Source organism: Pelobates fuscus, chromosome 4 (assembly GCF_036172605.1).
Source record: "Pelobates fuscus isolate aPelFus1 chromosome 4, aPelFus1.pri, whole genome shotgun sequence".
NCBI lineage: Eukaryota > Metazoa > Chordata > Amphibia > Anura > Pelobatidae > Pelobates > Pelobates fuscus.
In genome coordinates, this window is record NC_086320.1 from 103,156,971 (window position 1) to 103,169,693 (window position 12,723).

General features: G+C 50.7%; 1 protein-coding gene across 1 annotated transcript in view; it reads right to left on the bottom strand.

Annotated features, from left to right (window-relative positions):
- Positions 1 to 12,723, bottom strand: part of MEP1B (meprin A subunit beta) — a 77,814-nt gene that overhangs the window by 26,425 nt on the left and 38,666 nt on the right. The window contains exons 9-10 of the mRNA XM_063451435.1: positions 9,839 to 9,991; positions 7,445 to 7,660 (exon numbers count right to left, since the gene is read on the bottom strand). Coding sequence (XP_063307505.1) covers positions 7,445 to 7,660; positions 9,839 to 9,991 — 369 coding nt within the window. The remainder of the gene's footprint in view (positions 1 to 7,444; positions 7,661 to 9,838; positions 9,992 to 12,723) is intronic.

The following is a 12,723-nucleotide window of genomic DNA, read 5'->3' on the forward strand; positions in this document are numbered from 1 at the left end:
CCTTGCCTCCCCGCGTGCGGACGGAGCCTCGGACGAGCGCTCGGAGGCAGAAGGATGTCGTGGACGGGGGCGCTGCTGCTGTCGGGTCGGAAGTGGCCGGGCGGCCCCCTGGCGTTGCAAGACCCACGGAGGGGAGGTCTGGGCGGGCTTCCCCCCCATCGGAGAGTACCGAGGATGACGAGGCCGGATCCGGGAGACCGCATGGCCGGCCTGGGAGGCAGCAGGCAAGTGCAGGGGGCTCCGGCCGGGGCCCTCTTGGCGGGAAGGTTGCTAGGGGGAGCTCTGCCACGGAGAGAGGCGGGAGTAGGCCAGTGGGGGGTGCCCAGGCCATAGTCCTAAGGGGGGAGGGTCCCGGGGCCCCTAAGCGTAAACGTAGATCGAAAGGTGTGAGTTCCAGGGGCGGGGGGGGGGTCTCGAGAGGTGGCCAGGTCAGAAAGTGGGTCCCCCGTAGGGGGGGTGGGTAGGTCCGGGCTGTCGGGGTCTAGTCAGAAAGGGGGTAAGGGTAAAGGGGCGGTGGGGATAGGCGCAGGAAAAGGGGTTCTGGAGGCGGTCAGTCGGAAGAATGCAGGAGGTCGGGGATCGGGATCCTCGGCAGTGGTCGGGCGGCGGGGGGGCCCGGATTCTGGGAGTGGTAGCGACAGTCCATCGCCCGTTAGATCGCAGGGGTCCCGGGGGGCGCGGGGGAGGTCGGGTCGGCACTGCTCCCCCTCGGATAGCTCGGCAGGGGAATGTGCGGCAGCCCCTAGGTATGGTCGGCAGGGGCGGCCTACTAGTAGAGACGGGAGGAGTCGTAGCCCCAGGGGTTCCAGGGTGCCACGTGGTGGTAGAGGTCAGCGGGAGGCTTCGGTACAGAGCAGGCGCTCCCGGGGTCGTGACGGGAGGGGTATTGATGTCCATTACACCCTACCCAGGACCTCTTCTCCTTGTCCTAGGTCTCGGAGCCGTTCCGCCTCCTCGCAGGCTGGTCACCGGGTGGGCTCCCCGGTCGGCGAGACAGCAGCGGAAGTTCCTCTTCCTGGATGTCGGGCAATCTGCACTGCAGCCCCCACCGTCCCGGTTTCGGGGGGCTTGGCCGGTGAGTCCAGTGGGTCACTACACTCTAACGCTTTAATTACCACACTTCAGGCACTACTCCACTCATTGGGGGCGGGGGGTGACAATAGCGGCATTGGTCAGGTGTGGGCTCCAGGCGTTGTGGCTACGGGATCTCGGGTTGGGAACTCCACTGGGCCTAGTTCGGGCGGGGACATGGTGTTGCCGCAGGACGTAGGGGAGATTGGGAGCGAGAGGGCTGAGCTGTCCGGGGGCATTCCCGACGCGGCTAGACAGCACGCGTATGTGTCCTTTGCGGGCCCGTTGGGGGTCCATTTGAAGCAGGAGGTGAAGGATAAGATATGGAAGGGGGAGTTTTGTGAGATCTTCTCCCTCCTCCCCTTGGAGGACTTTATAGACCTCAAGGAGGAGGATAAGAAGGACGAGAAGAAGGAGGAGGAGGAGAAGAGGAAGCGGTATCGCAAGATTCCGAAATCCTTTGGGAATTGGCTGAGGGCTTTTTGTGTGCTGGCTAGCGTGCTCGGCGAGAAATCGCCGGGGTTATGCTCCTCGCTGTTTTGTTATTTGGATGGCATTTGGGAAGCGTACCGGACTTACGGGGGGTTGGCGTGGTGGCGGTATGATGAGCAGTTTAGGCAGCGGCTGGCGGCTAACCCGGGTATGCGGTGGGACCAAATGGACCTACCACTCTGGATGAAGTTAATGATGGCGCAGAAGGCGCAGCCCTTTCAGAACTCGGCCGGCGCTAGGGGGCAGTCCGCCTCGTCGGCCGCCTTACCAAAGGGCTTATGTTGGCTCTATAATGAGGGCCAATGCAAATGGGGGGCCACCTGTCACTTCAAGCACGAGTGCTCCGGCTGCGGAGGCGCTCATGGGCTCAACCGCTGCTTCAAGAAAGGGAAGTCCGGTGGCGCCGGTGCTGCGGCCGCAGCCGGGGGAGGGGGAGCATCCGCTTCCCCTGGGCTTAACCCCAGTGAGGCTAAGCGCGATGGAGCCCTGGCTAAGCCGCTACGATAACAGGGCGGAAGCCACGGTGCTCCGGGCGGGTTTTGCAAAGGGGTTTTTCATTCCGTTTCAGGAGCGGGTGGGGGGAGCGGGGAGACTGCGTAACCTGAAGTCTGTGGCTGACTTCCCGGACGTGGTTAGGGAGAAGCTGGGCAAGGAAGTCGGGCTGGGCCGCATGGCGGGCCCATTCGCAGTGCCTCCGCTGGAAGGCCTGCGGATTTCCCCACTCGGGGTGGTTCCCAAGAAGGAGCCGGGTAAATTTAGGCTCATTCACCATCTCTCATACCCGAAAGGAGAGTCGGTGAATGACGGTATTCATAAGGACTTGTGCTCGGTGTCTTATGCGTCTTTCGACCGGGCGGTCGATTTGGTCCGGCGGGCCGGGCGTGGGGCTCTGATGGCGAAGGTGGATATTGAGGCCGCGTTTCGGCTGCTGCCGGTCCACCGGGACTGTCATCACCTGCTGGGGTGTTTCTTCGAAGAGGACTACTTCGTGGATTTGTGCCTGCCCATGGGTTGTTCCATTTCGTGTTCCTATTTTGAGAAATTTAGCACTTTTCTCGAATGGGTGGTACGGGTGGAAGCAGGGAATCGTTTTATTGTACATTATCTGGATGATTTTCTGTGCGTGGGGCCGGCTGATTCCTTGGACTGCCTGCGCCTGCTGCGGACGGTTGAGTGGGTGGCGGGCCACTTCGGGGTTCCACTGGCAGCGGATAAAACTGAAGGCCCGACCACGTGTCTGAGTTTCCTGGGTCTGGAGATTGACTCCGGGTTGGGTGAATGTCGGCTGCCTCGAGATAAGCTGGATAGGCTTCGAGGGGCGGTGGCTGCTGTGGCGGGGGCGCGCAAGGTTACTCTGCGGCAGCTCCAGTCTTTGATTGGGCTGCTCAATTTTGCATGTCGTGTAATCCCGATGGGAAGGGTCTTCAGTCGCAGCCTGTCGGCTGCTACTGCGGGGGTGCGGTCTCCGCACCATTTCATCCGGGTGTCGGCGGCCATGAAGGCTGATTTGGGCATTTGGGATGCCTTCTTGCGGGATTTTAATGGGACAGTGTTGTTCAGGCAGGAGGGCCAGTCATCGGCCGAGCTTGAGCTTTTCACGGATGCCTCGGGCAGCGTGGGTTTTGGGGCATACTTTGGTGGCTGCTGGTGTGCGGAGAGGTGGCCGGACTCTTGGGGTTCGAGCCCTCTTATGCGCAACTTGGCTTTCCTTGAGTTATTCCCGTTAGTGGTTGCGATGGCACTATGGGGCGACAGGCTGCGTGATCGGAAAGTGGTCTTTTTCTCGGATAACATGGCGGTGGTTCACGCGGTGAATCGTCAGTCTGCGGCCTCAAGGCCGGTGGTTAGGCTGCTTAGGCGACTGGTATTGCTATGTATGTCTCGGAATGTTGTTTTTCGCGCGCGGCATGTTCCCGGTTATTTGAATGAGGTGGCTGATGCTCTGTCTCGTTTTCAGTGGTCCCGATTCTGGCTGGTGGCGCCGGGGGCTTCAAAGGATGGGCAGGCTTGCCCGGACGAGATTTGGCAGCTGGGAACATCCTGCTTGGAGGACTTGTGAAGGCTTCCCTGGCGCCGGCCACTTGGGCCTCATACAGTAAGATTTGGGGCCTGTGGGAGCGGTCACTGGACGGGCTGGCCATGGACAACGGGGAGGCCCTGCGGGATGCTTTCCTGTGGTACACTTGTCAGTTGCTGGCAAAAGGGGCGTCGCCTGCCATGGTGGACAGGTCCATGGCGGCGATGGCGTTTTGGTTCCGATGGCATGGGAAGGAGGACTTTACTAAGTCCTTCATTATCAGGCAGGCCCTGAAGGGCTATCGCAGGGGACGCAGGTCGCCGGATACCAGGCGCCCGGTGTCGGTTCGGCTACTGGGGGATTTGGTGGGTTTGTTGCCCGAAATCTGTTTCGATGGGTTCGAGGTTTCACTGTTCAAGGTGGCGTTTATTTTGGCGTTTTTTGGGGCATTCCGTATTGGGGAACTGGTGAGCGCTAATAAGAGGGTACAAGGGGGCCTGCAATTTTCGGGGGTTCGTGTCTTGGATGGGAAGGTGGTAGTGCACCTCGGCAGATCCAAAACGGACGTCCGCGGCGTGGGCCGGGACGTGGCACTGGGGGCATTGCCGGGCTCGGCTTTGTGCCCGTTGGCTGCTACGGCAGAGTACCTGGCGCGGAGGCCAGCGATGGGGGGTTCCTTGTTGGTGCATGCCGACGGATCCTCCCTCTCTCGGTTTCAGTTCACGAAAGTTTTTTCGGTTGGGCTTGGGCAAGTTGGGGCTTCGTGCTGAACGATTTGGAACGCACTCGTTCCGTATTGGGGCTGCCACGGAGGCGGCTCGGTTGGGACTGGGGGACGAGGTGGTGAAGCGGATCGGGAGGTGGGAATCCGTAAGATTCCGTTCCTATGTCCGATTGGGTCTGTTGGAATAATGAGTTTGGGGACCGTTTTATGCAAAAAAAAAAAAAATATATATATGTTGGGGATGAGAGACTTGTAACTGGCTGTACTGCAATGGTTCAATGTGTTAATTGGGCTGGGGTGGGGGTCTCTGCCGGACTTCCCTCATCATTTGTTTTTTCCCCCCAGGGCGGGAGGCATGGATCGTGGGACATTCTTTTGTCTTCTGGGCCGAGAGGAGGGCCGCAGCTCGAGCGCAAGGCCAGCAGCTGGGTTTTCCGAGAGGCCAGTTGGCAATTCGCTGGTTTGGGTATCGGGGTTTCTGCTGGGGGGATGTTTGTGGTAAACTGTTTGGGATGCTGGCGGCGGGATACACGCCAGACTTACTGGTCCTGCATATTGGGGGTAATAACCGGGCCTTACGCCGCAGCGACGGCTGGTAAAGTGGATGAAGCAGGACATCAATAAGTTGAGGGGCCTGCTTCCGGGGGTCATGTTGGTTTGGTCGGAGATTGTCCCGAGGCGCCGGTGGCGGCACGCTCGGGATCCGTTAGCTATGGATAGGTGCAGGAAGAAAGTGAATAGCTTGATGGCAAGCTTTGTGCGGAAGGTAGGAGGTGTGGTGGTGAGGCACCTTGAGCTGGAGGAAGGGTTGCCAGGATACTACCGCTCGGATGGTGTTCACCTCTCGGAGGTGGGTTTGGACCTGCTCAACTTGGGTTGGCAGGATGGTATCGGGATGGCTCTGTTTATTCGGGGTGGCGGAGCTCAGACAGCTTAAGGGGTCAAGGTCTGAGCTTGTGGCGGGACGGGGAGCCGAAGGAGAGGAAATAGGCTCCCCTGGATGAACGTGAGGTGGAATAAACAGATTGTGGTCATCGGTGGTTGAGAGGTTTCGAGTCCTGGAGGTGACTCAGAACCTGGTGGGGCAGGGGTATCCGGGTATACCCCTGCCGTGGTTAATGGATGGTTGGCACTTTGGAATGTTGGTGTATGTTATAAATATGTTATATGTTATAAATATGTATAGGTGTTATTATATGGGGGTCATTGCCTTTTGTATGGTAGCCGAAGGAACAGGATGCGAGGGGGCGGAGTATGGGGGGCAATGACCCATGTTTAATATGTTAATTTATTATTGTTATTATTATTATTATTATAATTATTATTATTATTATAATTATTGGTTAATAAAGCTGTGGACAAATTTCCCCATAATACTTAGTGTCCGTGTGTTATTGGGTTAGGTTATGGGGGTGGTTTGTCCTGGATTCCGACTGCCCAAATGGCGACTATACACCTGTCATGTAGCCCCATGTAGCTAGAGCGCAGCTAAGCGGAAAAAGGCCTTGACAGGGGTTAGGAGGCGGGCTTAGGAGGAAGTAAGCAAGGGTTGGATTATGGGTAAGTAGGATTGGCTAATTAAATGAGCAGCCATTTTAGGTGAGTCATTCTAACTTTCTACCTGGTTGAGTTTGTCCCACCCACCCTCCCTTTGTTTGTTATGTGTTTATTTAACCCGTTTCTTTCACAGCGGCGGGACGGGGAGCCGAAGGAGAGGAAATAGGCTCCCCTGGATGAACGTGAGGTGGAATAAACAGATTGTGGTCATCGGTGGTTGAGAGGTTTCGAGTCCTGGAGGTGACTCAGAACCTGGTGGGGCAGGGGTATCCGGGTATACCCCTGCCGTGGTTAATGGATGGTTGGCACTTTGGAATGTTGGTGTATGTTATAAATATGTTATATGTTATAAATATGTATAGGTGTTATTATATGGGGTCATTGCCTTTTGTATGGTAGCCGAAGGAACAGGATGCGAGGGGGCGGAGTATGGGGGGCAATGACCCATGTTTAATATGTTAATTTATTATTGTTATTATTATTATTATTATAATTATTATTATTATTATAATTATTGGTTAATAAAGCTGTGGACAAATTTCCCCATAATACTTAGTGTCCGTGTGTTATTGGGTTAGGTTATGGGGGTGGTTTGTCCTGGATTCCGACTGCCCAAATGGCGACTATACACCTGTCAAGAGTCTACTGGATGTAAAAGAGATGTCTCTTGTGCTCCAGATATCCTAAATGGTTAGGAAGATGATAATGCAATAGTTATCAGTGTAAATAAAGTGCCTATAACACCGGAGGTATAAGGAACAGAAAGATCGCTAGGGTTAGTATGTTATAATCAATTAATCAATTAAATACAAGGTATGAAATGTAAAAGTCCTAGCGCTGGCTTGTAGGTAGAGATCTAAGTGCCATCGAGGGCACCCCTTATAAAATGCCTATACTGTCTCTAAAACCCCCCATTGTAAGCTAGAAAACAGGACTCAGAAAAGAAAAAAACGGATGCCTGGATAAAGGAGCGATATCGTTGACAAAATCGCGGCTGTGTTAGTGCAGCAGCAGGAGTATACCCAACTAAGCATCCAGAGCCCCTATTCCTTATACCTCCGGTGTTATAGGCACTTTTTTTACACTGATAACTATTGCATTATCATCTTCCTAACCATTTAGGATATCTGGAGCACAAGAGACATCTCTTTTACATCCAGTAGACTATTTACTGCAGGAGAGCCTGGAGTATTGATGTACTCTGTGCTCCCCTCTACCACCCTTGATATACAGGTTTGCAGCAAGTACGATACTCTGATTCCAAAGGATCTTCTTTCTCACTGAGACTCTCTTGGCTACTTTTGCTATTGGAGGGTTCAGTGTTCAACCTTAACTAGATCACAGGACTTAGATTTAGCCTTGTGCTTTTTGTTTTTATTTCATCTATTCTCATATTTCAACTTTTTAGAAATCTATTAAAAGTTATATTTTAACGTTCACTCTACTTATGACAATATCGTTTTTGTTATTGAGACACTTATTGGTAGTTTTTTCTTTTTCATTCATGTTACTTGACAATGGATTAACTATAGTTTTCTTATCTTAGCAAATATCAGAAAGAAACGTATAATGATAGTTCTCACCGTCTACAGTGCTGATGAACTTCAGAGTGCCATTAGGGGACGTGTCTGTGTACTCTCTGATCCAAACATTTAGCTGGTCACTCACATGGCCATTGTTGTAATAGAAAAATTCCAGGCACTGATATCCTCTCTTTGGGTAGAACAGTCTGCTTTCCAATAAAGCCTTATGCCCAGCACTTCCTGTGGCTGTGCTGAAGTGCATAAAATATCCACTATCTGTTTTTAAAATCCATGGGGAATAAAACAAAGAAAGATTACCAAATGCAGTAATTTATTTTTTTTCTTCGCTAGGGGAATGTCCCGGAGCCAATATTAAGAGAATGGAAGTGATCTATGGCATGGAGAAAGCAGATAAAAGCAGATACAGCATTCAAGACTAAAGCAAATCCCTGGGTAAACAGATGCAGGACATATGAAAGAAATACGTTTTAATGAGATTCAATCATTGTATTTGTTAGACAGAGACATATTAGACAAGCAACTATAAAAAGTGGTGGCACCCACAAAAAAAAATCAATTGATCAATGTTCTTAATGTGTCCATAGAGAAATCTGGCACAGAGTCAGCCACCGGCAGTTTAAACATGAGCGTCCATAGGACAGGGTAAAAAGGAACACTGGCCCTTTATCGGAACATTGGCTGCAAAAATGTAAGAAGCTTTTCAACTATTCCACAATTAATGATTCTAGTGAAATTGATGGGTGAGCCAAGCCATTTCATGGTACAAGGGAATAGATGTGGGCTCATTTATAATGTGTGTGCTTCAGGAATCGGGGTCTATAGGAGATAAGGATTTTGGATTACTCTATAACAAGCATGTCAAACTCGCGGCCCACAAGGGACATCTTTGCAGGCCATCGAGCCGCCAGTACATGCTTAGTGTTATAGCAGAGTAGCCACCAGCTTTCCCCACATTGCAGGTGCCTACTCTACTAAAACTTACCTGGCCGGGGAGGAGGGCCCACCTCAGTGTTCCTGCTCCTCACTACTCCCTCACGCGCATCACCCGGCATCACTAAACCACGCGAGGGAGCAGTGAGGAGCAGTTAGAAGGAACCCAGGGAGATGCCCCACATCGGCTCCAAAAGGTAGGGAGTAATAAAGTAAAGAATGTGTAAGTGTGTGTGTCTGTCAGTGTGTGTGTGTGTGTCTGTCAGTGTGTGTGTCTGTCAGTGATTGTGTGTGTCTGTCAGTGTGTGTGTGTCTGTCAGTGTGTGTCTGTCAGTGAGTGTGTGTGTCTGTCTTTGAGTGCCTGTGAGTGTCTGTCAGTGAGTGTGTGTCTGTCAGTGAGTGTGTCTGTCTATGTGTCTGTCAGTGTGTGTGTGTGTGTGTGTGTTTGTGTCTGTCTGTGAGTGTGTCTGTATCTGTCAGTAAATGTGTCTGTCTGTGTGTCTGCCAGTGTGTATGTGTGTGTGAGTCTGTCAGTGAGTGTGTTTGTGGGTCAGTGTCACATTGGCTGCAACTGGACAGTGGAGTACCTGGAGGTGCATGGAGGCACGCAACGCCACGTCACATTCTGACGTAACATCAACGTGCTCCACCTTCACAGGGTTTCAAGAAGTAGCGGGAGGATCAGTTTTGACACAGGGTGCGGATGGCGCCATTTGGGGTATACCAGAGGCCGGACTCCGGAGTCGCATACTGGCAGCAGCAATGTGAGTGGAGTCTGCTTGTTGGCTAGAGAGGGATGCTGGGATTTAGTAGAGGGGGGGGGACTGGGATTTAGTGTATAGGGCGGGACTGGGGTTCAGTAGAGGGGGAGGACTGGGATTTAATATATGGGGGGACTGGGATTTAGTAGAGGGGGGACTGGGATTTAGTATAGGGAGGAACTGTGGTTTAGTAGATGGGGATGCTGATTTTGTTTTTTTAATACTGTAATTTTCTAAATAAACCTACGTTTCTATGAGAATTTAAGTTGTTTTTTTTTTGCGGCCCACATAAACCTAAATCTTGTTTATGTGGCCCGTGCTAGACTTTGAGTTTGACATGCTTGCTCTATAGCATTGCACTAGATCTTCACTTGTGAAACAAAATACTCTTGATTGTTTGTAAAACTTTATAAAATAGAATGCCAAGTTGACTTGTTAATATTCAATGTTTCATACAAGTCATGTCTCATCATCATGAAGGGTTCTCAGATCCCTAGATACCAATTGCTCCATCTCACTATTGAAAAGACCCAATTGCTGGTTCTTGTTTTTGAATACCACCCACCAGTTGACTCCTAAGAACATATAGTTTGAGTCAGACTAGGAGATATTTGTTAAATAAATAGTTCTCATTGTTATCATGTGATGAGGATCACTCTTTAAAGATTATGCTGTATACTCATTTTCAATCATAAACACATAATTGTGGCAATAACGGAAGAGGTGATAAGCGATCTCTTACCTGTGCACTGTCCCAGGTTAGTGTGATCGCTTAAAGGTCCAGCAGGAACGCTAAGCACGTGATTCCAATCTGCGTTATCTCCTGTACCTTGCACCATGCCACAGATGTTATTGTACTCAAAAGTGCATGAATCCAGAAATGTGAGGAAAGATGCTGGTTAGTAAAGAGAAAAAATATGGCAGCATTATCTATTGCTGACATGACTTCTGAGAATACATTTCACTGTAAATCATTTCTTAGTATGTCACTAAGTTTGTCCAATGTTTCTGTTTACATTCTTAGCAAATCATTTAGTGGATAAGATTTTTGTCTGCATAGTAATACTAAGAAATTTAAATTTACACAGCAATAAAATGTTTTAAAAAAATGCGTGAATTCTTTGATAGATGCAAAAGTTAAAGGGCATATGTAACTTCTCTGGAATTCACCTCATAGATAAAACTCTGAAAATGTTAAGCTTTTTTCTCATGCTTTTTTAAACGGTATATTTAAAGCTTCACTATAGTCACCAAAACAACTACAGCTTAATGTAGTGGTTCTGGCTTCTATAGCCTTTCCCTGCAGGCTTTCTAATGTAAACACTGCCTTTTCATAGAAAAGCTAGTGTTTACATTATTGCCTAGTAACACCTCTAGTGGCAGTCACCCAGATGGCCACTAAAGGTGCTTCCGGGATCAGTGATATTTAGCATTTCAATGCTCTGCATGAAAGTGCTGAACGTTCCTCATAGAGATGCATTAATTCAATGCATCTCTATGAGGAGATGCTGAGGTGTGGCCTATGTGGGTGGTCATGAGGTCGTGGGGGGTATCAGGCAGGATTCTGTCTTGGCTTTGTCTGTGTTAGTCCACTCCTGCATGCCTGTTTAGGCTTTCCCCGCATCTTTTCTGGGTAGTGTCTCTGGTGGTAAGGTTTAGTTGTTGGAGTAAAGTAGCTTGGTCATCCGCCGAGGTTAGGTTGAGTGTCTGGTCCCCCTTCTGAACCTGCTGTGAGCCGTCAGGTCCCCGTCTGTAGTGGATTGTTGCCTGTCGGAGCTGTTTAGCAATCTGTGCCAGTTGTCTCCGTATCATTAGTGCTGCAAAGGGAATGTCCTTGTATATGGCCACTGTGTGTCCCTCAAATCGTATAGTATTAATTTCTCTTGAGCGGGACAGTATTGTGGTTTGCACTCAGGGCCGGCCTTAGGGGTGTGCGAGCTGTGCGGCCGCACAGGGCGCCATGGAGCAGGGGGCGCCGTGCGGCCGCACAGCCGATTTAAAAAAATAAATAAATATATATATATATATATATTTTTTAATTTGCAGCAGGGGCGGAGCTTACCGTGCGGCGGGGGCGGAGCTAAAAGCGCCGGAAAACTGCTGCAGGGGAAGCAGGAAGGAGTCCCTGCTTCCCCACCAAACAGTCACCAGGAGCTGCACTGCCTCTACAATGAACTCCACAGGTAACTGTGTGATTGTCAGGTGAGTGTGACTCTCTGCCTGTGTGTATGACTGTCTGTCTCTGTGTGTGTGTGTGTGTTACTGTCTGTGTGTGTGTGTGTATGACTGTCTGCCTCTGTGTGTATGACTGTCTGCCTCTGTGTGTTTGTCTGTGTGTATTACTGTCTGCCTCTGTGTGTGTGACTGTGTATGACTGCCTCTGTGTGTATGACTGTCTGCCTCTGTGTGTATGACTGTCTGCCTCTGTGTGTGTGACTGTGTATGACTGCCTCTGTGTGTATGACTGTCTGCCTCTGTGTGTATGACTGTCTGCCTCTGTGTGTCTGTGTGTATGACTGTCTGCCTGTGTGTGTCTGTGTGTATGACTGTCTGCCTGTGTGTGTCTGTGTATGACTGTCTGCCTCTGTGTGTATGACTGTGTGTGTGTGTGTATTACTGTCTGCCTCTGTGTGTGTCTGTGTGTATTACTGTCTGTGTGTGTCTGTGTGTATGACTGACTGTCTGCCTGTGTGTGTCTGTGTGTATGACTGTCTGCCTTTGTGTGTCTGTGTGTGTGTGTGTGTGTGTATGACTGTCTGCCTGTGTGTGTGTGTGTATGACTGTCTGCTTGTGTGTGTGTATGGCCGTCTGACTCTGTGTGTGTGTGTGTCACATACAACCAATACACGCATATCACACACTGTTAATATACCCATTACAAATATCACACATAGCATACATATCACACACAGTCATCACACGTACTATTACATACACAGACAACACAAACATAACAGCATACATGGATGATGGGGGGGCGCTGTGAAGATTTTTCGCACAGGGCGTCTAAATGCCTAAGGCCGGCCCTGTTTGCACTGCTATGTCCCTGGTCACAACTATAGTGTCCCCTGGGTGCGTTGTCTGTGGCGGCCGCTGCTTTCCGTATTCGGAATGCTGTAAGCAGTGTGCTTAGGTTCGTGTCGCCTTTGATGCCAATTGTGGCTATACGTTTCTGTACAAATAGTAGTAGGTCATCCCCATTGACGCTTTCTGGGATGTCCCACAGGCGGACATTTTGCTTTCTGTGCCTCGCTTCCATCGCTGTGACGGTTCTCGTTAGACTTTGGACCTGTTGTGAAATATCTTGTATTTGGTTTTGGGTGGCTTGAAGGGTGCGATCCCTGGCTCCCTCTCTGCCTTCCACCTCTGTTATTCTTGTCTGGAGGACCCCTATCTCCTTCAGTGTTTCTTTGATGTCAGCCTTCCAAACCTCCCTCATTTATTGCAGGAGGTCCCTGATGTCTCCCTTTGTTACCGGAGATGAGTCTTCTTTGGAATCCGAGTCCGGGTCATAGAGCCCCCGCGGGTGGTGAGGTGAGGCTCCCTCTGTCATCTTGAGAGTACTCCGAGGCCTCCTCCTCATTGCGCGCCTCCAGCTCCATCTCGGTTGAGCCAGTGGTGTAGGTT